We start from the raw sequence: 25283 nt of genomic DNA, 5'->3' as shown, positions 1-25283 counted from the left end.
AAGAACAATTGAAATGATAAACATGGTAAAGATTACTCCCATTAAAGCACTTTAGGGTGGTTATTTTAGGCTGCAGACTCTTAGTCTTATTTTATTCTTGATGATTTGTTTTTATCAATGATTTTGTTGAATAATGGTGACAAAGACACTCACTGACAACACAGTATAATTGAGCTGGAAAAAGATGGTACTAATAATTGGTTCTATTGACAAGGTCAAATCAAATCCGCTTTATTTATACGGTGCTTATAATAAACAGGATTTAAAAGATGGGATTTATAAGACAATAGACACAAAAATAGATCGTATGATCACATGGGCTTGATCCAAATCCTAATTTATTTCAAGCGCAACTTGGACAAAAGCTGCTGACGCGTATGTGTACAAAACCGCATAGAGAAAATGCAGAATTTTTCTTCATTCTTTAATTCCTCCATGGAAGCTGCCTCGTATATTTCCATCTGCTCGCCTCGGATAGCTGGTAGATTTCACATCAAAGCTGAAACATTCTGCAGGACGGCGTTGTGGCCTCACAGTTATGTAAACACCCAGCCTACACACAGTGCTGCGAACATCTTTGCTCCAGTGAAAAGTAAAACATTAGTAACACTGTGTGTCACTGTAGCACTCCAGCTTCAATCCCTGTTAGCGCTGCACCCATCAGACATTAACACAGTCATCTGCTGTGGCTGTTGCATAAAAGAACCGAATAAACTGCAAATTGCAAAAAACTAAATAATAATAATAATAATAATGCCTCCAGTGACACCAAATGTTGTGGTTACTTGTCATGGTTGAAAGCCCTGAAACGTCTGCTCCACTCAGAGGTGGAGCCACAGTGCAGCAGCAAATGGGTTTGGAATGGCTGCACCTTCTCACCTAATGTGTAATTTTTGTTCAAGTTCAGCTTCCTCCTGGTCCATTACACAAAGTGCCAAACATATTGCTGTATGCTTGGTGCAAGTTAACAATATAATTATTTTGTCTAATTTTAGAAAAAAAAAAATCTCACCATGAGATCCCCTTAATTTCCCTAGAGAAGTGAAGAGTTAGCGTAGCTGATCCAATGCGAATGAAATGCAATGGGTTCTCCCCACTGCAGTCGGTCTTATATAAGCTTGTTTGTGGTTTAGTCTGAGGTCAGTCATTTTCAGTTAGTGTGACCCTCCTAGAAAAGGGTTTTAAATCAGCAGCCTGCAGTTTTGCCTGAACCAAGATAATGGTGTCCTTGTTGATGAAAGGGAGCGCAGAGATCTGGCCTTGCCCCCCTTTGAGGCTGAAACATTCTTCTTTTGGCTGCATGTACACAAACGTGCACGGGCGTTCTTCACAGACCTTCACTTGGCTGCATGCACACCTTGTGTAACATCTACGCTTTTTTTTTTTTTCTCTTTTTCAAACCTGCCTCACGACAGGAGTGGAATCAACCAATCAGCTTGCTTGTTGAGTCCAGACTACCTGTTGTTGTGCATGTTGTTTCCTCTGCTGGGCTTTGTGACCACAACAATGAGAAAGCAAACCTTGAGAGCTTCTCAGATTACTAATTAAGGTTATAATCTGTACGTCTCCGTCAGCCTGTGTCATCATTAGGCGACTTCCCCCAAGCCTCTGTGGGCATAAACTGTTCTGCATTGCAAAACCTCATTGTTTGTTTCCACAGGCTGCCCTTGAGCAGTTACTCTTTCCAGGCATTAATGTGGTATATTGCAGTCAAAATGAGACTTAGGAGCTGTTAAGTGCTTCCCATTTGTAAGGTAAACTGACTATAACTCACAATATCCCCATGCAATATGGATGAAATGCATTAAGAATGAGGGGAGAGTATGTTCTTGGTGAATGGGCCAATTGCTCAAGGCTTCGAAGCTGGATTTACATTTTAACAGCAAAGCAGAGAAGTTTATGTAGAAGCAAAGGAACTTTTGGTGCAGGAAGCATTAAGTGGAGGGACCAAATCAATTAGCATCTGTTTGTTCTTGTGATTGGTTTATTTTCTCTCACACAATGTGCCGAGCCACTTGTAGAACTACACGCCTGCAGGGTTCCTCCAGCCTGTGATTTGTGCCTCTGTTTCATACTGTAATCAGCTTCAGCCCAGCCAGTTCTGCTTGATGAAGAGTTATTTTGTGTGTGTGTGTGTATGTTGTACATGTTTTTCAATATACTCCTCACTCTTCCATATTATTAGGTCCTCTTGTTGTCTGACGTGGCAGCCTGCCCACTGTGGGTAGTTGTGTGTGAGAGTCAGGAGAAGTCAGTGAAAAAGACTTTTTCATCTGTCAGTGAAAAACAATCCTAACTTCATTTTCTCTGCTGTTGAGGCTGGAGCAACAGATCAGATGTTTTCTCTCAGCTCCCTTTCCTGTTTCTCTTGACTCTAAAGATCCACCCCTCAGGTCCTCATCTGGGATATTGGAGCAGTGATCTGGCCAGCCTCTTTTGAACTCACTGAATTGCCCTTAAATGTACACAAACATCAGTGGAACAGTAACTGAACTATCGGTCAGTGTGCTTACACTCCTTACCTGAGAGAAAATGCAAAACCATTTCACCACCGTTTCTGTCCCCAGGCTGCACATACTGTGCCCTCAGCTCAGGTCTCAGAGTATGTGAATACTGCAGCTCAAGCACAGGATCTGCATATAGTGTTTGTATTAACATTAATGGGTCTGTAGAGAGAGACATGCAGAAACATTCTAAGTATGCACTCTATAAAAACCCATACAGTTTAAAATAGTTGTCTCATTAGGATAACATGCACTGCATGTACTGACTTTAAAATGTGCCTTCCTAGTTGCACATGTTAAAGCTACAGAGTGAGAAAGTGTCTTGGGTGATCCTCAGTTCTCAGATGTAATTGCCTGTTCACTAAAATCTGTCGTCTTAGTTCTGTTGCTACACCTGCTAAGTTGTCTGTTCTCTCAATGCATATATGCAGTTTAGAGCAATAATGGTTGATCAACGCTTGATTTTGTTTGGAAAAGTCCATACCTAGTTATGGTTGCTAAGCTCATTTATGATTGGACAGTTGCTGTCTGGGGGAGGAGTTTAGCACAAGGTTAATTTCAGCTTTAATTGTCAGATTTCTGAATGTCCCTCTCCTCTCCCAGTTCTGAAAGCCATTGTTGTCTTCTACAGCAAAAACAAGTGAATCTGCTTATGCAGTGGAAGAGTTCCCCTGAGGTCTTCATCTTTCGCCCCACAGAGACCTCAAAGCATGTGACTGAGTACCACATTCTGCGGTCTCGTCAACACAGGAACATTAGAGTGTGTACTCCATTTGTGCTTTTGCGTGCAGAAATTCTGCCACCCTGTTCCCCTCTGTCCTGAGAGGCACGTGTTCGATGACTGTCAGGATGGAGAAAATGTATAAAGTGCCCAGGGGATCATCACCGAGGCGCAGACACAGCAGTAGCATCCCAGCAAGCACTGGTGGACAGAGATGTGTGTTGGATTTCAGACATTTCACAACAGAATAATAAGACATGTTTAAAATGCATTGAAAAACCAGTTTTCACACATGCTCCAGTTGGAAACCTTCCTCCTTCAGGAATATTTACCTGTATCTCTGTGAAACAGATTAGACAGAGTTGCTGATATTCCCACTGTTGTTGTGTGCTCATCCATCTTGTTTGCCAGTATTAGTACACCTCCTGTAATGATAGATGACAGAGTTAGATCTGCTCTCTATCTAGTGGAATATATGAAAATCATACAGCAGCTGCTGCAACAGGCAGCCATCAGCTTGGTGTCAATTTGAAAAGATGCCTGCAACCAAATATTTTCTTGTGAAAAGATATTGCAGAGGTGTGTGTGTGTGTGTTCACTATGCTAAGCTGTCTGACAGCCACGGTATTGGTAAATGATGCAACTCCCTGAAACAAAGATCTTGATAATAACAAAAGGTGTGTGTGTGTATGTGTTTGTACGTGGCCACAGACCCGTAGATAGAACAGTGTGCTGACACCATCGCAGTGATAAAATAGAGCCTCGCGGCAGAGACCAGCACCTTATTACACCAGCTGTGGTCACAAAAAGCCAACCACAATACATCAGCATCGCCATACACCAGTGGATTTACTTTCCAAACTCTATTTCCTTTTAGAAAAGATCATTCCCCTTCAGCAGTGCCTTAAAGCATGTTTGATGCCTTTGTATTGATTTAAATAGCTGTTTTTACTCACTTGTGTCAAGTGAGGAGTTTTTTTTTCCTTCTCTGTTCCTGCTGCCTTGCTTACATCTGAAGATTTTCAATTATGTTTACTTTTTTCTCATGTGTTTCAGAATAAAGTTATGAGCATTGATGCCGTGAAGGTCAAACTGCAGGTAAGAACAAAATGTATATTGTGTGTGTGTGTGTGTGTGTGTATGTGTGTGTTCTTTTTAATAACAAATCACCAGCAACTGTTTCCCGTGGCATAAAAACCTCCCATACATCTTCATTGCTTTCTGTGGGAGGGCGAAGGAGCCGAAACGATGACTTAATGAGGCCGTGGTTAATCTCTGTCAGTCAATTAGCCCGCTGCTCTGCCTGACTGAAGACACTAGAGAGAAGAGCTGACTTTCCATCAGATTATCAAGCCTGGAAGTTATCAGCAAGAGGCACCGACAGGCAGAGATGCCAATGAGCCCTCATCGTTTAAAATCGGTATTAGATACTGTCTGATGAGTTTCTAACCTTAGTTTCACAACACTCAGCTGGTTATCAGCTATGTTTACTTGTAAAATGATCACACAGAGAGAAAGCTGGAAGCTCATTCACATCTGTATCAGCTGGCATGGTGTTAACTGAATGAGACGCATAGAGAGGTGATGCCTGTGGAGGGAAAGCCTCCGCAGGCATCACCTCTCCAAGAAGAGATGATGCATCTTGCTACATATTGGCCCAGTTGGATGCATCTTTCATAGGAGGCAAATTATTATATATTTTTGTACTCTATTACACACTTGCCCAGATGCATAAGCTCATGCTCCCTGCCCGACTCTGAGTTCCAGAGTTATCATAAGCATCAGTGGTGCAGATGTTGCAGATTTGTTTTTAATTTATCTTCTGTAAATTCCCTTTTGACACTTGCATTTCTTTTTTTCTTGTAATCATGACTTTGTTTTATGTTGGGATGCATTTCTCTCAGCATGATTATTCACCTTTACAAGTTTATTTATTTATTTTTCTGTATATCTCTGTCTTGTTTGTTAACTGAAATTTACATGGAAGATCGTACGAGAAACCAGAAGGGAGCAAGAGATAATGATACATGATACAGGTGTACATGCCCTTTATAATGTCCAGAGCCACCATTCTCAGTGTCATAATCTTTCTAATGACTCTGCCACTGTAATATCCTGCAATACAAAACACAGATAATTAGGTCTGGTGTAGGTATGAATGACTCCAGTTTATGAGAAGAATGTGGCTTATCAGTGGTCTGTTGAGTCTTCTGTTCTGTGTGGTAGAGACTGTTTAGCCTTTCTGTTCTCACATGACATACACACAATTAACAATGATAACAGTGGCAGATTTACTGCTACACATTATTATTTTTTTTTTAATTTCTCTTGATTTCACACAGAAAACAGACTTCTCATTCCTATCCAGTCATCAGCCGATTTTACTTCTCGATCTTTACTTTAGTTATTTAAGCTATTGTGTCCCAAGAGTTGGTTTAAAACGGCTTCTCTGTCTGACTTAATCACATAAAAGTGGGTTCACAGTCACATGCTCAATATTTTGTTAGTTGATGGTGATGATGATAGTGATGAAGACGTCCTCTTGTTCTTCCTTTTTCAGATTTGGGACACTGCCGGTCAGGAGCGTTTCCGGAGTGTCACTCATGCTTACTACCGCGATGCCCATGGTAGGATTCCTCTGTGTTTGTTAGTGTGAGTGCGTTTGATTGTGACTGACATTCCTCCCTCTTCTTTTTATTTTTTATTTGACACAAACTGTTCTCACTGACGTTTCAATGCTTTTGTTTTCTTCAAATGGATGATTGACGTCAGCAGTGGCCCTGCTGCTCTCTCTTTCCTGTTGGGAAAGCAGAAAACTCTTAGGTTACAGCTGATTTCATAGACTGGGATGTCTGTGTGTGTGTGCGTGTGTGGGCGTGCGTGCGCGTGTGCGTATACAGGACTTTGCAGGAGCCTTTGTGATGTGCAGTTTCCTTTAAGCGAGAGGCTAACCACTGGGTGGGAAAATGAGCCTGCCTCTCACACAGTGGGGGGTGGGACAGCTATGAGCTATTCTCTTGTTTGTGTGTTCGTGAGTGTGTGTGTGCGCAGCAGTTATATCACGAACAACCCCACTGAGTACAGATAGCAGTGTGCCTCAGGCCAGCCTGAATGAACAGGTGTTGGGGAACACACACACACACACACACACACACACACACACATTGCAGTGCAGGCATTATCTTGAACACAAATTTGTTCTGCAGCATACAAAATAGCATTGTAATGGGTGGCTGTTGTGAATGTGTTTTTGTTGTACCTTTATGAGTGTGTGATTGCACGTCTGCATAAGACTGCAAATGTGTGTGTGTATGTGTATGTTGCTGGCCAGTTGCCCGTTATCATTCTGATCTGTCAGTGCAACAGTTAACCCTCGCTGATCTTTAACAAGGCACCCAGGGAGCCTCGAAGCAGCTCCTCTGAGTTGTCCGTCTGCTACTGACTTTTAGATAAAGCTCATTCAGTCTGACAGGAAGGACCAGGGGAGAGGATGCAGCCTGAACGCAGCTGTCACGAAAGCTGTCGATTCCTGTGAACTAATGAACAGCATTTCCTGACTCGGGCTTGAAAAATAAAGATCGGACGGTTAGAAGGCTCTGCCACGTTTCTGGACATTGACAGGTAGAAGTGAGCAAGTCCAGAGTTTGAAAAAAGACTAATGATTATAGTGTCTCAGCTTTGGATCTATATTCCAAAGAATGACACATCTAGTCTGGAGAAAAACATTGCCAGATATTCATCATTTCAGAACTTGAATGGAGGATAAAGTACGAAGGCTTTCATGAAGTATTCAGAAATCCATGTAATTACATTGGTTCTAATGCCATTATGTTATGTTAATTGCATTAGAACCACTGATTTCATACACATTTACATTTTCCATGCTCGTGTTGCTTTCTTATTCTGTGTCATCTCCACCTGGAGACGAGATAAGAAAAATCCATATTGTGATTTAGGACAGTGACATTGGTGTGAAAGAAGTCCAGTGGGACCGGCATGATCAGTCACATAATCATAGACATTTTAAAATAAAGTTTAACATGAAGGTGAACATTAGAATTACCAGAGCCCCACTGTTTGTTTTAAACGTACATCATGGTTTACAGGCCAACCTTTTAGTTTATCTTTGACCTCACATACTTTTACAGCTGTGCATGAGCAATAAAGAGAAACTGAAATCTTGATCTGATGATGGTGCTAGATGAATTATTGAAATTATGAAGTAATTAGAAATCATCCTGAGGGGATAACGAATGTTTATACCAGATGTTAAGGTAATCTTTCCAATAGGTGTCAAGATATATTATTCAAAACCACAAATGTCAGCCTCATGACGGTCACCAAAGTCATTAGGATTCATCATCTGAGAACCATGAATCTTTGCACGAAATGTTGTGCCATTCTGTCAATTAGAAGTTGAGACATTTAACCGGATGAATGAAAGTTATGACCTGCAACAAAGTCATTAGGATTAATTTTCCGGAGAGCATGGACATACTATGCCAAATTTTACTGCAATCCATCCAGTCGCTGTTTAGATGATTCAGTCTGGACCACAGTAGAGGACAGAGAGACTGACATTGTCATTCCTAGAACCACACAGCTTGTTTGGCTAAAAACACTGCAGCATTTGTTTAAATGCTACAAATGTTTTGGCCAGCGACAGGTCAGTAGTTGTTGAGGGAGAGTACAACAAAGTGTGACTCTGCCCCCTGGACAGCTATGGATGTTTGTTTTATTCAGCTTCGGCCCTCATCTCCACTGCCATTACGCCCTTAATGAGAGAGCAAGAAGATCCAGACCATCAGTGCAAATGAGCTGGTGGTGTCTGTGAGCTCAGTGCTCATCTGCCAGGCCCATCTGGTGTAGAGGGCGCCACAAAAGTCCAGCTCGGCCCAGACACCAGCCGCAGACTTGTTTTTTTCCTCTCTCTCCCAGTGGAGCTGACAGTTTGTCATCTCCGCAGCATGGCGCGAAACCACAGGGTGTTAAAGAAGAGGGAAAGCAGACTCAGAGGGGGAGACAAGCAGCGAGAGGGGGGTAGACAAGACAGGGAGAGACAGAGACGTAAAATAAGACAGGCGATGTTGAGAGAGGGGGAAACCTGATGCAGGCATGAGAGGAAGAAGATGAAAGACGGAAAAAGATTACGTAACATAAATGAATTTATCAAGTCATGAAAGGGAAAAACAAGTGATCCAGAGGAGTGTTACTGTTTCAAATATGCAAAAAACTAACCGGCACCACTCTCTGGCTTCACCTCTCTGGCTGAGGCCGGAACCACTGTGGCACACATTGACGGATGCAGAGAAAGAGTGGAGGGTGAATTAAAGGGTAGAGCAAAATCATTGCAGAGCTTTCAATAGGAGCTCGTCCCATAATGAAGTGGCATTATGCCTCAATAGAGGCAGCAGGCTTCACGCTGAAATGAGCACCGAGGAATTAAAGAAGAAAGGAGATTGTGAAGAGTGCTCAGGTAATAGAATACAGAGCGCGGCCTCCTTCCAGCCCCTTCATTCACTCATCCTTTATGCCACATAATGTGCAGGCATGTCATTTCTGAATGTAGTAGTGAAATTACGGAATTAAGGAATCCCTCTCTTCCTGAAAGAAGCATCATCTCTGCCCATCAACTCTGTGTGATCAATCACTTTGTAACATACGGTGAAGTCCAAAAGCTCGAGATCAAGAATGGAAAAGTGGTCTCAGACTTTTGGACCCCTTTGTAGACGTCACATTAGCAAATGATGGACGTTTTAGCTTGAAATGAAACTCGTATCCCATTACCTTATTGCACAGAAGGAGCCTGCATGATGAATTTAAAGAAACAAAATGACAGAGTAAATAGATTTCATGGAACAGGTAATGGCTGCCTTATAGAAGACGGCTCCAAATGGTGCTATACGACTGAAAGGGTTGTTTGAGCTGTATTGTCCAGAATGAGATGCTTCATTTCTTTGTGATGGCCTTCATCGCCTTCTCTTTGTTATCCATGAGTTGAGGAGGGGGTTATGGCCATGAAGCAGAGTGTCAAAAGAATACACACAAGTTCAGTATTGACGCTGGTAGAGATTTGTCTCTTATGTTGAAGTTGAATGTCGTTACCAAATTAATCATTCAGTAGACAGTAACTGCACTGTTAATGGAATTGTTTCTTAAATTTAAGACATTTTCCATAAACCCTGTGGCAGTTAGGATATAGAAAGCTATGTGGGAGCTAAATGGGAAATTACTATTGTACCAGGCAGTAAAATTTAAAATTTAATTGTTTTAATTACAATAAACATGATATAAAATGTAAAACCTGAAGATAGATGCAAAGGAAAATAAAGTCTAGGCACAAAAACCTCCATCAGCCCTATCACATAGCTGGAGGAGCTGCTGATGGATAAAATGGAAACAGATGTATGCTTTAAAAAAAAAAAAAAAAAAAAAAATCTAGTTGCACCCCACAGCCCCACTTAATCCATGGCAATTATACAGGACTACCTGGTAACACCCCCGAAAAAGTTTAGTTCCTAATGGGCAGTACTCTCACAAAAAGGTGTATTATACTTTTTGTCGTGTCTTTTTCCAGCAACAACTGAAAGGATACGGGAGGACAGACACAGTGACAGATGACAACTGCAGGACGAACAGAGCCCTACATCTGTTTCTTATGAAATCAGTCTCATTACCTGATTATATCGCTGCTCTGCCTCATCCCATCCTGTCTCCATCATCTTTTATTCCCTCTATTCCATCTTCTTGGGTCACTACTTTCAGCACTAATGAGCAACTGCAGGCCCCAATCAGCAGGAGCTTGTGGGGGCGAAACATATCCCGACTATGACAGGAGGTTGGACGGCGGCAGAGGGAACAATGATGAACAGTTGAGTGGACAAAGTGTGGAAGAGGAAGTCTGTTTTATGGAAGAGGACAGGAAAAATGGAGGGAGGTTGATGGAGGGGGGAAAAAAAAGAAAGAGAGATGGATGAAGAGGAGGGAAACGGCAATTGGAAAATGAAAAACATTGAGGATATTGCTCCACTGTAGGGAAGGCCGTGAGCTGTGTGATCCATCACCAAGCATTCGCTTTGTCTCTTTCTTGTACACAGATTCACACATAGACACACAAACAAGTTTACCCATCTATCCTTGTCAGGACATTGCATTGACTTCCATTCATTGTGGAACAGCTTGACCCTAACCTTAAGCCTGATCTCAGGAATGGTGTTTTGCCTCATTAGGACCAGGCTTTGGTCCCCATGAGGACTTGCTGGTCCTGACAAAGTTGGTATTTGTTCTGGAAAGGGTCCCAAAGAGGCAACTAAAACTTTCTCTCTCTCTCTCTCTCTCTCTCTCTCTCTTCTTGTATATTAAAACAGATATGCAAGGTCACAGTCAAAGGCATTTTTGAGGCTTTATTCTTGGACATCTGTGTGAAGTGAAGCTGTGTGAAGCTCAAAAGGGTGTGTGTGTGTGTGTGAATATATCTATCTGCTCATACTCCATTGAACTTATTGTCTGTCCATTTTAATATCTTTGCTCATTTTATCTTCTTCAGATATTGATCCAGCCATCACCTGCCACATACTTTACCTGTTCATTCCTCTTTAGCGTTTATCCGAAAAGCCCGTCCGCAGATATTAATAGCTGCAGCCGTCACTGCGCCTGGGAAGTTTAGTAATCGTATATCGTGGTGATTGATCCACCGCTTTCTGAAACAAATGGGGTAGAAAGGAGCCCCCTGGGCCGTGCTTAGCCGGGAGAAGAGGTAGAAATGACAACTGCTGCTGGAACTGTCAGAGGATGCAATGAAGGTGATGGAAGGAAGGGACGCCGGTAGCAATTTCACACGCTCTCTCTCATTTGTCCGTACAGTAGTATCAGTGCTGGGGCAGCAACATGCTTGACGGGATAAAGGTAAACTCATCAGTCAGATAATACACACACACACACACACACACAGCATTTTCATTAGCAGGTGTCCTCAGTGTGGAGTAATCATCAGTGCGCTTTTAATTTTCAAGGCAGTAATGGGCCAGAAGAGTGACTGTTGGCACTTAGTCACTGCGATTTGCAGGCTGATGGAAATATTCTGGCAGTGTTCTTAGTGTGCATGTAAATCAGTTCAGTCTGTGAAAGTCACTCCTGAAACCACATTTTAAACTTGATGTCTTTCATAAATCTGAAATTCTCATTTATAAGCAGTGGCAGAGGAAGCTTTTAGATTCTTTACTTCAGTAGAAACACTACCATGTAATCATGTGCCGTAACAAGTAGAAGTTCTGCACCGGGAGTTAAATGAGAGAGGATCAATACCACTGTTTGCTAAATATCAAGCCAGAGCCAGTGGGTGATTTGTATGGCTTAGCATAAAACCAAAAATCTGCTTGTAGCACCTCAGTATTTTACTGATTAACACACATACCTTCTTTGTTGAATCCATATAAAAATTTTCCCATAAGACTGTGGGATTCCATAACTCCTGCAGCCACTGGTTATTGCTGTGGGCTGCAGTCAAGTACTTGTGGACAATATGATTCTCTGATCATTGTTGTGCAAAACTGCAAAAACAGCATTCATGAAACCCCTCAGTGTGTTGCAGGCCTATGCCTGTTTGCATTTGTATGCATACGTCTGCATGCATTGCTTGCTTATGAGACTTCTTCTTAGAGGAAGGAGAGCAGCCGAGGTCAGTCAGCGATTATTGACGCAGATTATCATTTGAGAGATGATGGATTGCTGTGCTCTTTATGGATCACTTCACTCCACCAGACTCCGTCTCTTCCTGCTCAGGTTTTCCTGCAGGAACTTTGATAGCGATGGTGGCAATGGCTCACAAGGTCAGATAGTCAGTATTGTACGTATTGGCGTGCTGGCAGTTTGCACAGTAGGTGTAAGTTGTATCTTTCTATTGTATTGCTCTATTTCTCTTACAAAATAAACCTGCGAAGTTTATAGGTCTTCCCCATTAGTGTGTCTATTTACCCCAGTGTGTCTCTCATTTAATCTTATGTACTTGTGTCACCTTTTTGTCTTTTCTTGTCTGTATCTAATGTCCTTGTTTCACCGATACCAGCTCTCTCTTCCTCCTTCTTTCACAGTTGTTTATTTCTGTCTTGTTCCTATTATTTTGCTGCCACAATGCAACTGTGATTAAAAAAAAACTCTGTGCTTCTCCACTGCTGTGAGAAAGTTCTCTGGCTTCATATGCCTGGTGCTCTAGGCAGAATGTAATTGGATTAGGGGAGGGTGAAGGAAAGCAACTCCTTGTGGTTTACTCTGGTCTTCTGGTGGCTGATAAACACTGGAGCCACTTGACAGGAAATTAGCTCGTGGGGCAGGTTGCCTCTTTCTCCCTTTGTCTCCTTTTCTTTCCACTTTCTCCTTCTCTCTCTCCCTGTCTGCGTTTTCTGAGTTTGACAGAGCCAGACTGCGCTCACAGCGATTACAACTCATTAAACACCCTTCACGGACTTGTCTGGCTGGAATAAACAAATAGAGGACTTAATCTAAAATAGACTGGTGAAAACGTGGCCACGGCTGAGGGGTGGAACAGTGTAGGAATGAGGATGGACTGAGATGTAAGTAAAAGATGTCTATGGGGATCAGATGCAGTGGTGGGAGGAGAGGTGCTGTGGGGGTAATTATGGAGGCTAATTCTTCCAAGTGAACGTTGATCCAGCTGAGAAAATGAGTTGCAATTGCCCTCGTAGGTGTAATGAGTTTTTCTGTCTGACAAAGCTTTATAATGCACACCCTCCAGTTTGTGCTAAAAAGAAAGTACCTGAGGTGATACTCTCCTGTACGGCAGCATGGTGCAGTTGGAGGTAATTAGAATTCACATGTGTGATTATGTTGTCAGGTGTGATAATAATGCTGAGGTGAATGGGAGAGCTCAGCACTTTGTTCAACTAACAGTGGAAACCATTTTAGAAATTTCTCTTCCGGCATTTCTCCTGTGATTCAAAAGCTCTTGATGCCCCTCAAACAGTGGAACTTAAATACATAACAAATCTCTACAGAGCCTATAAACACAGGTCGTTCTTGTGCTACCTCTCATTTTTTTGGTTTTGTTTTTCAGAAGTGGATGCATTAGTGCTGCTAAGTTTGTAAGAAAGTACTCAGAGCATGGCACACCTCCACAGGGCTGCACAGCCCTCTCAGGCTTTGGACATCTTAATGAGTTAACCAGTCATGCCAGATCTCCTGGTCTGTGCCACTGCTTCACAACACTTTGCTTCATACCATGATTCGTTACTTCATGTTGCACACATTTTGCAATTTGCTCTTCTTTCCTCATGTTCTTCTCACACTTTGTGAAGCCGAATGTCGTTCCCACAGTTTTCTGCCGATTTGCTGGTCACGTGTGGTATTGATTTCGTAACGACGCTGTGACAGCAAAGAAACTAGTTCCACCTCATTAGTAAATCAGAGCAAAGTTACAGGGCCTGTACAGGAATACATGTTGGATGATAAAAGCTATAAACTGAAAATCTCTAGCTCATTCCCACTGAATATTTTATTGTTGGTTGTTTTTGTTTCTTTAGTTTCTCTGAATCAGAATTCTGACGTGGTTTGTTAGAATATTTAACAAATACAGTCAAATTTCAAATGTGTCTGATTATTTTTTTCCCTCTCTCTCCTCAGCTCTTCTTCTTCTGTATGATGTTACTAACAAAGCATCCTTCGACAACATCCGGGTAAGAACAGTTTCTCCTTCTTCCTTCACTTGTTTGATAAAACTCAGTGCTGCTTGTCTTATGTCAATCCCAGAACATGGTTTCTGGGAAAATGAACACCTCTTGGTAGGCGAAGAGTTGCTGCCCCAAGTGAAGGAGTTCAAGTCTCTTGGTGACCTGTTCACAAGTGGGGATTAAATGGAGTAATGAGGTTGGCCCACTGGTGTAGTTTCAGCAGTAATGACCACTGAGGTGAACAGAGAGTTGAGCCTGATGGCAGAGCTCTCAGTTTACCAGTCAATCTATGGTCCAACCCTCACTTATGATCACGAGCTTTGGGTTGTGACCGCAAGTATGAGATTGTGGGTACAAATGACTGAAAGGAGTCCTTCCTACAGTGAGTGAGCTCAGTCATCCGAATGACTGAGCACATTTCCTACCCTCAGTCATCTGGAGGGGGGACTGAGGGTAGACCCAGAACACCCTGGAGGGCCTGGAGGACATGTCTGGACCTGCCCTGCGCATCCTGCTGCTGCTGTGACGCAGTTCAGATTTAGAAACATAAAATGGGATATTATGGCTGTTTTGTATATTAAAATGATTCAGAGGCTGTTAGATTACATCCTAATTTCACTCCATATACCATCAATAAACAGCTGAGATTGTGACTCAGGGATGCTTGAAATTACCATTGATTATTCTGAGGAAACAAATTCAGTGCTACTTGGTGGAATAACCACTCACACATTCACCTTTTAACATTTACATGAAGCAGTTTGTGAATATCATTGCCTGTTTGAGGTTTTTGTAGATGTTGCAGCTGCCTAATAGTCTGTAGGTCAACATAATCTTTTGGACATCTAGACAAATTGTTAACAAAGCAGAAATATAATATGGCTTATACCTGATAGTGCTCTGGTAGTGCTCCTGTTCTCTGTAAGTGTGCATCTGAGTGCAAAAGTTCTTGAAGGAGTCTGCAGAGTTGCCCATATTGGCTCAGACTCACCGCAGTGAATGAGGCTGACCACAGTGGCAACAAATGAAAGGAGGTGATGAAACTGAAAAGCACGGGGCTGCAGATTAGAACTCTCTTTTTCCCCAAATGTACCCTCCTCTTTGTAGTCGCAGCCCGTCTCTCCTCTGAACTCGCCTCCCGCTGTGATTTTCCAGCCATCTCCTGCCCCATTTGGTTCCACTCCCTTCATCCCTTGTAGGTGCATTACTCTCCTTTGATTAACGCAGAGCAGAGTTAAGAGCAGAATACAGCCATTATAAAAGTGTGTGTCTCACACATGAAGGAGAGAGGAAAGGCTTCATAGCCATCTGGCAGACCTGATGCATTTACATCTGGAGCCTTTGTGTGTGTGTGTGCGTGGGTGGGTTTGGTGTGCCTGTGTGCTCAGAGCTTAGCTGTGTCTTCGAACAGCTGGTTAGCATCATTACGCTTTTAATAGTTTCTATTAAATCGCTCTGTCTGGCATCTGAAGCCTCGGATCTAATGGGGACGGGAAACAGTTCACAGACGGCGGGGAAGGAAAGATGATGGAAAGGGATAAATTGTTAGTGAGTAAAGTTCACACCAGTTTCCAGTGATCTGCTCTGCTCCCGTTTAGACTCAATACAACATGAAAGTTATTGCTTGGACAGAATAAATGTAAGGTCTCAGCCACATATTCTGTTTTAGGAAAGTACCATGTTGTTCCATTGGGTTTTCTAGCTAAAGCCAAGCAACTGAGTCAGTCACACTCTCACATGTCTGGATACAACCCGTAAGGTGGGTTTGGCCAAAAATGGTGACAGTAAACTATGGTGTCATGGTACTTAATGTCCCAAATGTCTAACATAAATGCTTGATTACTTGAAGAATAAAAAGCAATTAACAGCAAAACACTCAAGTTTTAAATCTGTATTGTCGACAACAGTGATTATGATAGTGTTAGACAGTGTCTGGATTACTTTCTGTTTTTCAGTGAGTGGTTGAAGCCAGGGTGTGCTTGAAACAAACTATAAATAGTGATCCAGCCTCATCTGAAGTGTTTAGCTTTTTTAAGTGGCTGCTAGTGCTGAGAGGTTCAAGTGCTGTTTCATATTGGTATAAGCTGGGTCTGGACTTCAAAATCTATTTTGAGTTTTCCAGTATTTGTTATTGCACATCTTTCAGTGCAGGACACAGGATATGCAGGATATGCTGGTGTCAAATGGAGACTAACTGGCGAACTCTGAAGCTCCCGTTCGGCCTCTTCTGCATTCTTCAGCGTACGGATCGCAGTTCGGCGCGTACGTGAAGAGCTGAGGGAAGCGAGTATGTACGACAGGCAGGTATCAGCAGCGCCTGGAGTCAGATGTGTTTGTGTTTGTAGTACTGAACGGTCTCAGCAGAAGGCATACACAGCTAGGATAAGCCCCACGGGAGAATCATGATTCAGTCGGTCACCAGCTGTACTGCTTAAAGCTAAACTTTGTCACTCGGGGCTCAAGTGAGCTTTTAACACTTTTTAAGGTTGGAATGTTTTCGTTTATATGGCTGTCAGTTAGTCTGGGGGCATCCAAAAGCTGAGTAGGCACAAAAGGTGATGAAGTTGAGTGAAGAGAGCTTTAGAAGTTCAGATCCTGATTACTTTCTCGCTAATCGCTGCATGGAGTGGGCGTGATTTTTGGATTGCTGGTCAGAGAAAGTTACAAAAACTGCTGTCATCAGGGGTTATTTCTTTACACTTATACAGCAGTTTTAACAGACTGAGTAATAGTCACAATAAATAAATCAACTTAAACACAAGAACAATTAGAAAACACTGGGTGAAGCCACGGAGTGTTTGATTTTCAGGTTAGAAGTCACCATGGTACCTCTACTGGTCAGGTGAGTCAAGAGTTCACTAAGATTAAGATCTGGTATGGGGAGAGAGAGACAAAAATATACTGTGACCACATATTTAAATGCATAGAAACTGGTTCTTGGTCAGTGTATACTACCTTCTTATCCAGTGTTATGAGTTTCTTTTTCTGCTTTATGAAAAGCACAGCCCCACAGCCACAAATGGCACGGACAGGTCATGGCTCTTCCCTTGCATGTTAGAGTTCTTGAGGTCCATGGGAGAATCTCCAGTCAGACTGGCAGATAATCTTGGAGCAGTAAAAAGAAAGTGCAAAGAACAGGAAGTGAGAGGATGATGTGAAATCAAAAAGCTTTTGTCAAAATAGAAACTGGGGACTGTACTGACTGTGAGAGATGGTGTGTACAAGTACAAAGGTTTCACATATGATTGCACAGATTTCTTTTTTGCTTAATTTGAAGTTATGAAGCAGAGGCACTCTGTGTATTGTCTGAATTCTCACTTCAGATTTCAGATGTTGGAATTTGGGCTCAGAAGATAAAACCTTTTCAGCCTGGTGTTAGGCCGCTACACACATGACAGCATCAGCACAAAAACAACTCTAAGGCTCCAGAGCAGATGCAAAGACAGTGGGAGGCAAGTGGGCAGTCTGTGTGAGTGTGTGTGTGTGTGTGTGTGTGGTGAATATACTGTATGGGCTGCAATCCCTGGGGAGAGGTGAGAGAGCACACCTGTTCAGCTCAGTGCAGAATTAAATCTTGCAAGATACACACACACACACACACACACACACACACACACACACACTCATATACCAGCGAAGTGACTTTTTCCTGAGGTGCAGTTTTCATCACTCTCACCTGTTTGCTGTAATTCAGTGGACACACTGTGTGCTGTAGTGGCAGGAAAAGCCAGAAGTGTCGCTGACAATCCAGCGGAGCATTGAAATTGCATTGTCAAGATTCACTGCATGTCGTGCTGTCCCCCCACCCACCAGCTCGGAGCAGGTCAGCAGGACACACGTTTGTCATTTTTGTCACTTCAGCGTGCGTGCACCGAATAGACCTTCACAAAGTAACACATATTATACATGTTACAGCGGTGAGCCTCGGCAGAATGGATCAAAATCCATTTATTCATATCCTGTAACTGAAGCATAGAAACACATAAATACACAGAAAACACTGATTTAAAAAAGCAAAAGGCTTGCAGAGTAATAGTTTGAGCTTCAGCCTATGAATACATACATGTGGCACACACAGCTCTGACTACATACATGTGCATTCAGTGCTGATGCAGTACATGGTATCAGCACATGCTGATGTCTCTCGCAGTGTGAATCCATTAGCAGCAGTGTCAGGGTGAAGGCTGGGGAGCATTTGGATGAGATGGAAACACAGCGGCCAGTGCTTTCCATCTCTCACTCTCTCATGTTCTTTGTTTTCATTCCTCTTTTCTTTCCCCATACCATCTGTAATCATGACCACAACCCCTGCTGATTTCTACCTGTTCCTCTCTTCGACTTCTATTCACCTTCACGTTTATGTCCTGCTCTCTTTCTTTTTCTTTGGTGTAAGGTTTTGTACACTGCTTTACATTTACACATTATGTTTTTTACCACCAGTATATTTGTGCTAATTCTGATAAATGAGCTGGAAAATTGAAAAGGAAACAATTTAAACCACTATTAGTTTTACGTTTTGGCCTCTTAAGCCACTTTCAGACACACACCTCATGTAAATAGCACAGCAATTTAACGTCAGCTTCATGTCTGAATAAGTGCTCTCCATATTTACGTAGTCACAAGGGCAATTTCACTTGGACTGAATATTTCTATAAAACTTGCAAACTGAATGCTGTCAGATTAACATAAAAGCCACAGCAACACAAGGTTAAACACACAGTCCTCCTTTTTTAAATGCACTGTTGTAAATTCATCACTTAATCATTGTTGAACTGCAATAATAATAAGAGCTCCAGTCTTATTACTGTGTTTTCACTCTATCACTGGTCATTGTTAAACATTATAAAGAAGGAAACCAAGCTGCTGCGCTGCAGCGATAAAATCATTATTTTAAAATTGCAATGTGTTTTGACAGAATTATGGTTATTTTAGTATTTATTTTATTCCAATTTACTGTGTAAATAAGTGTTAGCTATTTTTTGAATCCAGTTTTCCAATGGAGAGAGGGCTGGAACGGAGAGAAAAAGATGTGTTCACAGTTTTAAAATGCTTTGTGTGGATGTGCTCTGAGAAGGGGGTGGTGTGTGTGTGTCTTGTTTTCACAGTGATTATTCATTAGCTTCAACAGCGAAATAAGATTAAAATCTGTCACTGATGCAGCTTAGTAGGGAACAGAAATCACTTTTCTGCTTTGGTATCATTTTCCAGCTGCTACTTGTCGCTTTTCTTTTATTGACATCGGAGGAAATACAGAAATTTTCTAAATGTGTCAGCAATGATTGTGTCTGTCAACGGGATTTTAAGAAAGGTGTATCTGTGAGTGAGCGACACACTGCAACTCATCTCACCACCTTTCATTCCCGTTCTCATCCTCACCCCCCGCCTCAATTTGCTCCAATTACATCCTGTTCGATTTGCACCACTGCTAACAGTAAAGGGAATGAAGTGTCATGACGCTCAGCACAGCTGACAGTGAGCCCGCCATCTGTGACACATGAAGCTCTGAATGTGACAAGGTCTTCAGCTCTGCCCCTTTTCATGTGACAGCATGATGTGGTCCTGTTATAACAAACACGAATGGAATTTCCTTCTGAATGCTGTGTCTATAGAGCAGCACACCGTAAACATGTCAAGGCTACTCTGCTTTCACACGCAGTGTAAACACACAGGGATCTATAAGCATTGATACACAGTCAGGAACACAAACGTATCTCACAAACCTCATCATTTCTATTGTGGTGCTACGTGATTGTACAATCTGTAATTTCATTCAGGTTCCTCACTGGTCAAGGACATGCTGATGATAAGTTGGTACTTTAGTGGATATCATGTCAGCCTGTTCACGATTAGTTTCTACCATCCTTTTTCACGATCATTCTCGGCATTTTAGATTGGACCTTGATTGTCTCTCTTTGTGACACACCATAATGGTCGGTTTCAAATGGAAATTACAAAAAAAAAAAAAAAAAATTCACATTATCAAGGGCACTAGAGAGAGATGGATTCCACTGTGTCCAGTGTACCCATAATGATAATGCCACACATATTGCAGTTGAATGACACTTGAATTTCCACAACTTCATCTGAATAATCAGAAAAAAAAAATACTGATGAATAGGAAAGTAGCTAAATAATGGCTGCTCAGACTATTGCCGAGGCTGCACTGTTCATACTAGATGTATTACTGCATGCACATAAATATAGTCATAATTTTTCAGGAGCCTGATGCCTTTAAACCGAATTTTATGCAGCTTCGTATCAGGGCTTTACAGCTGCTCCTGTGGCACCATATACCCTGCCGGCTAAAGACACTGCTCAGTTGCACATTTCCACTCACTCACATACCAGACACACACACACACACACACACACACACGTGCACATTAATATACACAAACACGCACATGCAGACAGATTTTATTGGTATTGACCAGCACGCATGGGCACAGAGGCCACAGAGGAAAATCATTAAATCATTAAATCACTGAAAGGCCTCTCGCAGCAGGGAGGCTTTGTTGTTTAGAAGATTCCTACAACAGTAAAATAAAAATCAATGTGATGTACACCCAGTGTCAGCTGGCACACGGCCAGCTTAATGTTCAGGGAGGGGAGAGAAATGGAGCTGACTGTAGGGAGAAGAATTACAGTGCGTTCGTGCAAATACGATCAGTGTGAGTTTATGCTTTCTGTTGCAGTACTCCCATGAAGTGGGCCCTTCTTGGCATGACTATGCTGTAGAGGATAAGGAACAAAATCCACAGTCGTCGCATAATATGACATTATAAAGTTCAGCTAAAGCTAATTTGAGGCTTTGTCAGTCTACGCTAGGCAAATGAAGAACGCTCAGTATCCTCCTGAAATAAAGTTAAACATCAGTCAAAGATAAGGCAGATCTCTTACACATGGAAACAGTAGTATGATATAGTGTAAAGTGTCTGTCAGTATGATTTTAAGTATGTTGTTGCAGTGCACTGTCACCTTGTTATTAGACTGAAACCAACGAGAAACGTCTGGATGAAAATTATGGAAACAGCCTGAAGCTGTTATAAGTATAATGGGCCTTTCACACAAAAGCTGGGAGAGCAATAGGCTGCTAGTCGCTGTGAATGGGACCTGACAGTGCAGCTCAGGGCTGCCCGCTGAGGTATAGAGATTTAATAGTCACCCAGTGGCTCGATTTTATGCAGATGTGCTCTTATGCAATGTGGGAGAGGTAGATTGTGCTCGTTTTGATTCCCACAGAAACAGAAGCACGACCCCACAGCGCAAATGGAGCGGGCGTAGCTTCCAGCTCAGATACAGGATCACGGTGCAGATCAGTTTCGCCTGCTTGAGCAACATTGTGAACCTCAAGGTGAAAATAAAAAAAACAAAAAACAGAAAAAAAGACTCTTCTGTATTTGGGGAAACAAACTGTGCAAGTGGGAATGAACTGTCTACAGCTCAACCCTGTCTCCAAGAAATGTTATTTATGTACAACTAAACTGCACCAGCAAAGACATTTGGTAGGAAAGATAGGCTCTGGTTGGATTATGTTAAGAGGCAATACTTTTTCTGTTTTAAACCAAACCATAATATTTTCCTAAACTTAACCAAAGTGCTGTGAGTGAGTGCATCAGAACACAACTGTCCAGTTGGAGCAGAGAATATAAATCACCCACTCAGTGCAACACACACACACACAGCCACAGCCTCCTGAGAGGCCAGCGACTGCCTCCTACTTTGTGTGTGTGTGTGTGTGTGTGTGTGTGTGTGTGTGTGTGTGTGTGTGTGTGTGTGTGTGTGTGTGTGTGTGAACACAGTGTAAGCTGTCACCCTGACCTAACCTCTGCACCGTTAGCTGGATACATGACCACTGATCACTTGTTTCAAATAGGCAAAAATATTCCAGTGGTAACATTTGTGTAAACACAGCAATGAAAAAAGAACCACTCTGTGGTATTTTCTACTGTGTGGTTATGCTGATCAGTTGACCGCCCTCATGGAGAGCAAGAGTAAGAACCAAAAACACTTTAAATGTACCTGTAGACTTGTGCTCTTCCCAGGCACCACCCTCCACCTAAACCAAACTGAGTATTTCCAGTAGGTAAGAATGTGTGCAATGTCCGGTTTGGTGCTACATGTGAGACAGGGCAACTCTGGACCTGATTCTCTAGACATTGTCCATATGAGAGAAGAGGCTTCAGTGTCAGTCTGCATAATTGAGCTACAGAGATGCCAAAAAGTTTTTTGGTGGATAAAAAAATAAAAATAAAATAATAATAATTTAAAAAACCCACACAGTTGATTGGCAGGCGAGGGTGACAATGTTTTGCTCTGCAAGGTCCTTTCCTTTGCCAAGCAGAAAATTAACGAAGCAACAGCACTCCACAGCTCTCTGCCTGTTTATAGCTCTGAATCAAATAATGTTTGTCCTTCTCTCTCCTTCCCCTCTACTTTCCTGTCTCTCTCTCTTCTGCACATCAAATTTGTTGATTTGCTCCATCTTCCCTCACAGCCCTCACATTTTCTCTATACTTTCTGCTTCTTCCTCTGTTTATTTGTCATGTTTTCTTCCTCCTGTCAAGGCCGCGTCTCTGTAAAACCGAGTTAGCCTTTCAAGCTTTTTTTTTTCATTTCTGAAAAAAAAAAAGAAAAACATTCCTCACGTTGCCACAGCTTATCAGATTCAGGAGAACAGAAAACAGCTTGAAAAGGCCAATGTATGTCGTGAATATGTAAGAAGGAAGGAGCAGGAGATTAAGATGTGAAAGATAGGTGGTGGTTGGATGCTAATTGATTACTCAGCCTTTCAGGGGGATTTAACAAACTTTTTGGCTCCATCTTTAGTTGGCTGGTTGCAGTATGTGAAGGACACACACACACGAATGCATCTACTCACATTAATGCTCTTGCGTATGCTGTTGCCCTAAATGTTGACTCCCACACACACAGTAGCATTCACATAGACACACACTGAAGCACATACAGAAACTCTCACACCACACACACGTGGTACAACCCCAGACTTTGTTTATTGCGATTTAATTAGTTGTGTTCAGTGCTTAATTTAAAAGTGATAGTAAGATACAAAGTGATTGCTGTTATAGGACTTCAAACCCACACTATGACTTACAGATACACACACTGCTCATGCAACCTGATGGTGTCCCAAACCACACACACCGTCACCACACACACACACACAGACACTCTGTGCAGCAAGCTAAGCAGGCTAAAAAGTGTCTGTCTGTTGTGCCTTGGCTGCTCTGCTCACTTTGAGGGATGAAAAGGTCTCTCCCTCTCTGGCTTTTCATCTTTCTTTTCTTGTTCCTCCTCAGAGGCAGAGTGTATCCTGCCATCTCATTTAGACTCCTGAGACTTTTGTTCCTTTCTGCTCTTCATGTTTCAGTTATTAGTCACTCAGTTTGAGTGAAAAACTTCATTCACACCAAGCACATCTGTGTGAGTTGGAGTGTCTTTTTCAAACCCTGCAAGTGTTTGATCCGTCAGCTCACTTCATTTGGCTGCGTGAGAACAATGTCTTTTGAACTCAGGCACCAAATAAAACCACTGAGGTGCTTTAAAAAGGCAGCTCAGTGGCTTGTTGCAGAGATGCACCAAACCCACTTATCTTTCCCTCTGTCTTTGACCAGTTCTGACATATTAACCTGAGGAGCAGATTGGGATCATTCAATGAAGTATAAATAGGCTGTAACATCCCTTCCAAACTATAAGTGGTAACGATAAAAACTAAGAAACTGTGTCTCAGGGACATCAATACCTGATCTACTTACTGAGGTCAGTATAAGTGCTGAGAAAGTTTACCTACAATAGAATCACTGGGTCTTACAGATAATATCATTTCAGAACACTGATGCTACGCTTCATCCAAGAAGAAGACAGAAATGTTTGACTAAATTAACTAGAATGAAATGTTCATGTTTAAGAACCAGTTGCAACAAACATGAGTACACCCTTCACCATTCTCTTATTTTCTAAATATTTTGTATGTCCGCCTTTATTTTTGATGACAGGTTTGATCCTCCTGGGCGTACATGATACCCGTCTTACATAAATCTGTGGAGAGATGTTCTGTCATCCTTCAAAGATGATTCTTTTTAGCTGTTCTTTGCTGGAGGGGTTGTGTTGCTCTACCTTCAGATTTAAAATACTCCAGAGGTGTTCTGTCGGATCCAAGTCAGGGAACATACTAGGCCAGGTCACAAATTTCACCTTTTTCTTCTGTTCAAACTCCTGTGTGGGTATTTTTTTTTCTCCAAGGTGTTGCAGATCATAGTCATGTTGGAAAATTCCTCTCCTGCTCAGCTTCTTAAGACTGGGAGTCATCTTTTCCTTCAGTATTTGTGTATACAAACATAGTGCCAACTAGAAGGCAGCCCCACACCAGCACCATGTTTCATAGTTGGCACCGTGCAGTCTCTGTGGTGGTCCTGGCCAGGTCCACGCCAAACATGCTGGACCCCATCTGATCTAAACACATTTATTTTGGTTTCATCTGACCAAAGAATGTTCTACCAATATCCATCAGGATTTTTTTTCCATGATCTTTGGCAGAGTGTAATCTTGCACTCCCTGACACTGTCTGATCAGTCACTGAAATATCAATTTCCACTTACAATGTTATCCTCCTGTTCGCCAATGCAAGGTTCTTAAGAGTGTGGATATCTTTGTGGGATTAATCCTTCTAGCTGGCCCTCATTTCCTAAGGGGAAGAATTTTAAGTTTTAAGTTTAAATTTAGGATTAGGTTAAAGTTTAAGAAAGAAAATCAACTGTGATTCATGCAAGCACAACTTTTCCTCCGTTGTTTGTAGTTCAGCAAATGAAAAAAAAGTGAACCCAGAGGGAAACATGAGATGCAGTAGCTTCAGATTAATGTGCGCATGGTGAGAAAGTGTACGTGTGTGTATGGTCTCTGCATGTGTTTAAGTATGATGAGCTGCAGTCGCACCGCTCACCTGCCTACAGCGTTGCTTCCAGCCTACACTGCAGATCTCTCTCCACTCAGCAGCTCATCTCACTGGACCAAACCCAGATTCATTCATCTTACTCCACCCAAACTTCTCTCTCTGCTTCCTTTTACCTCTCACTTACATTAGTATAAGGGTAGTTCGTTTTACCTCAATACGCAATTCTGTCTGAGCCTGCTTTGCCAAATGTGTCACCAGACAGTGATGTGAATACAAACATGAGAAGCAGTAACAGAAGGTAAACACATCCTGGCCTTTGGCTGCTACTTTACAAAGTGTGGACTTAGACTGATGTTCTGTCATCTCAGCATTTTCTTTTGGATCCTCTTGCCCACCGTAATTACAAAAATGTCCCTGGTGTCGCTGTAGAATATCTGAAGAAGCTGATTGTAGTCTGTAAATAC

At 42.2% G+C, this 25283-nt stretch overlaps 1 protein-coding gene across 1 annotated transcript in view; it reads left to right on the top strand.

The window, feature by feature from the left end:
* LOC121175668 (ras-related protein Rab-26) overlaps positions 1-25283 on the top strand; it is a 61523-nt gene that overhangs the window by 23437 nt on the left and 12803 nt on the right. The window contains exons 3-5 of the mRNA XM_041029480.1: positions 4282-4323; positions 5786-5852; positions 13861-13913. Of these exons, the coding sequence (XP_040885414.1) occupies positions 4282-4323; positions 5786-5852; positions 13861-13913 (162 nt within the window). The remainder of the gene's footprint in view (positions 1-4281; positions 4324-5785; positions 5853-13860; positions 13914-25283) is intronic.

The sequence above is a fragment of the Toxotes jaculatrix genome, chromosome 21 (assembly GCF_017976425.1).
Source record: "Toxotes jaculatrix isolate fToxJac2 chromosome 21, fToxJac2.pri, whole genome shotgun sequence".
In the NCBI taxonomy this organism is placed as follows: domain Eukaryota; kingdom Metazoa; phylum Chordata; class Actinopteri; family Toxotidae; genus Toxotes; species Toxotes jaculatrix.
This window is presented reverse-complemented; position numbering and strand designations above follow the sequence as displayed.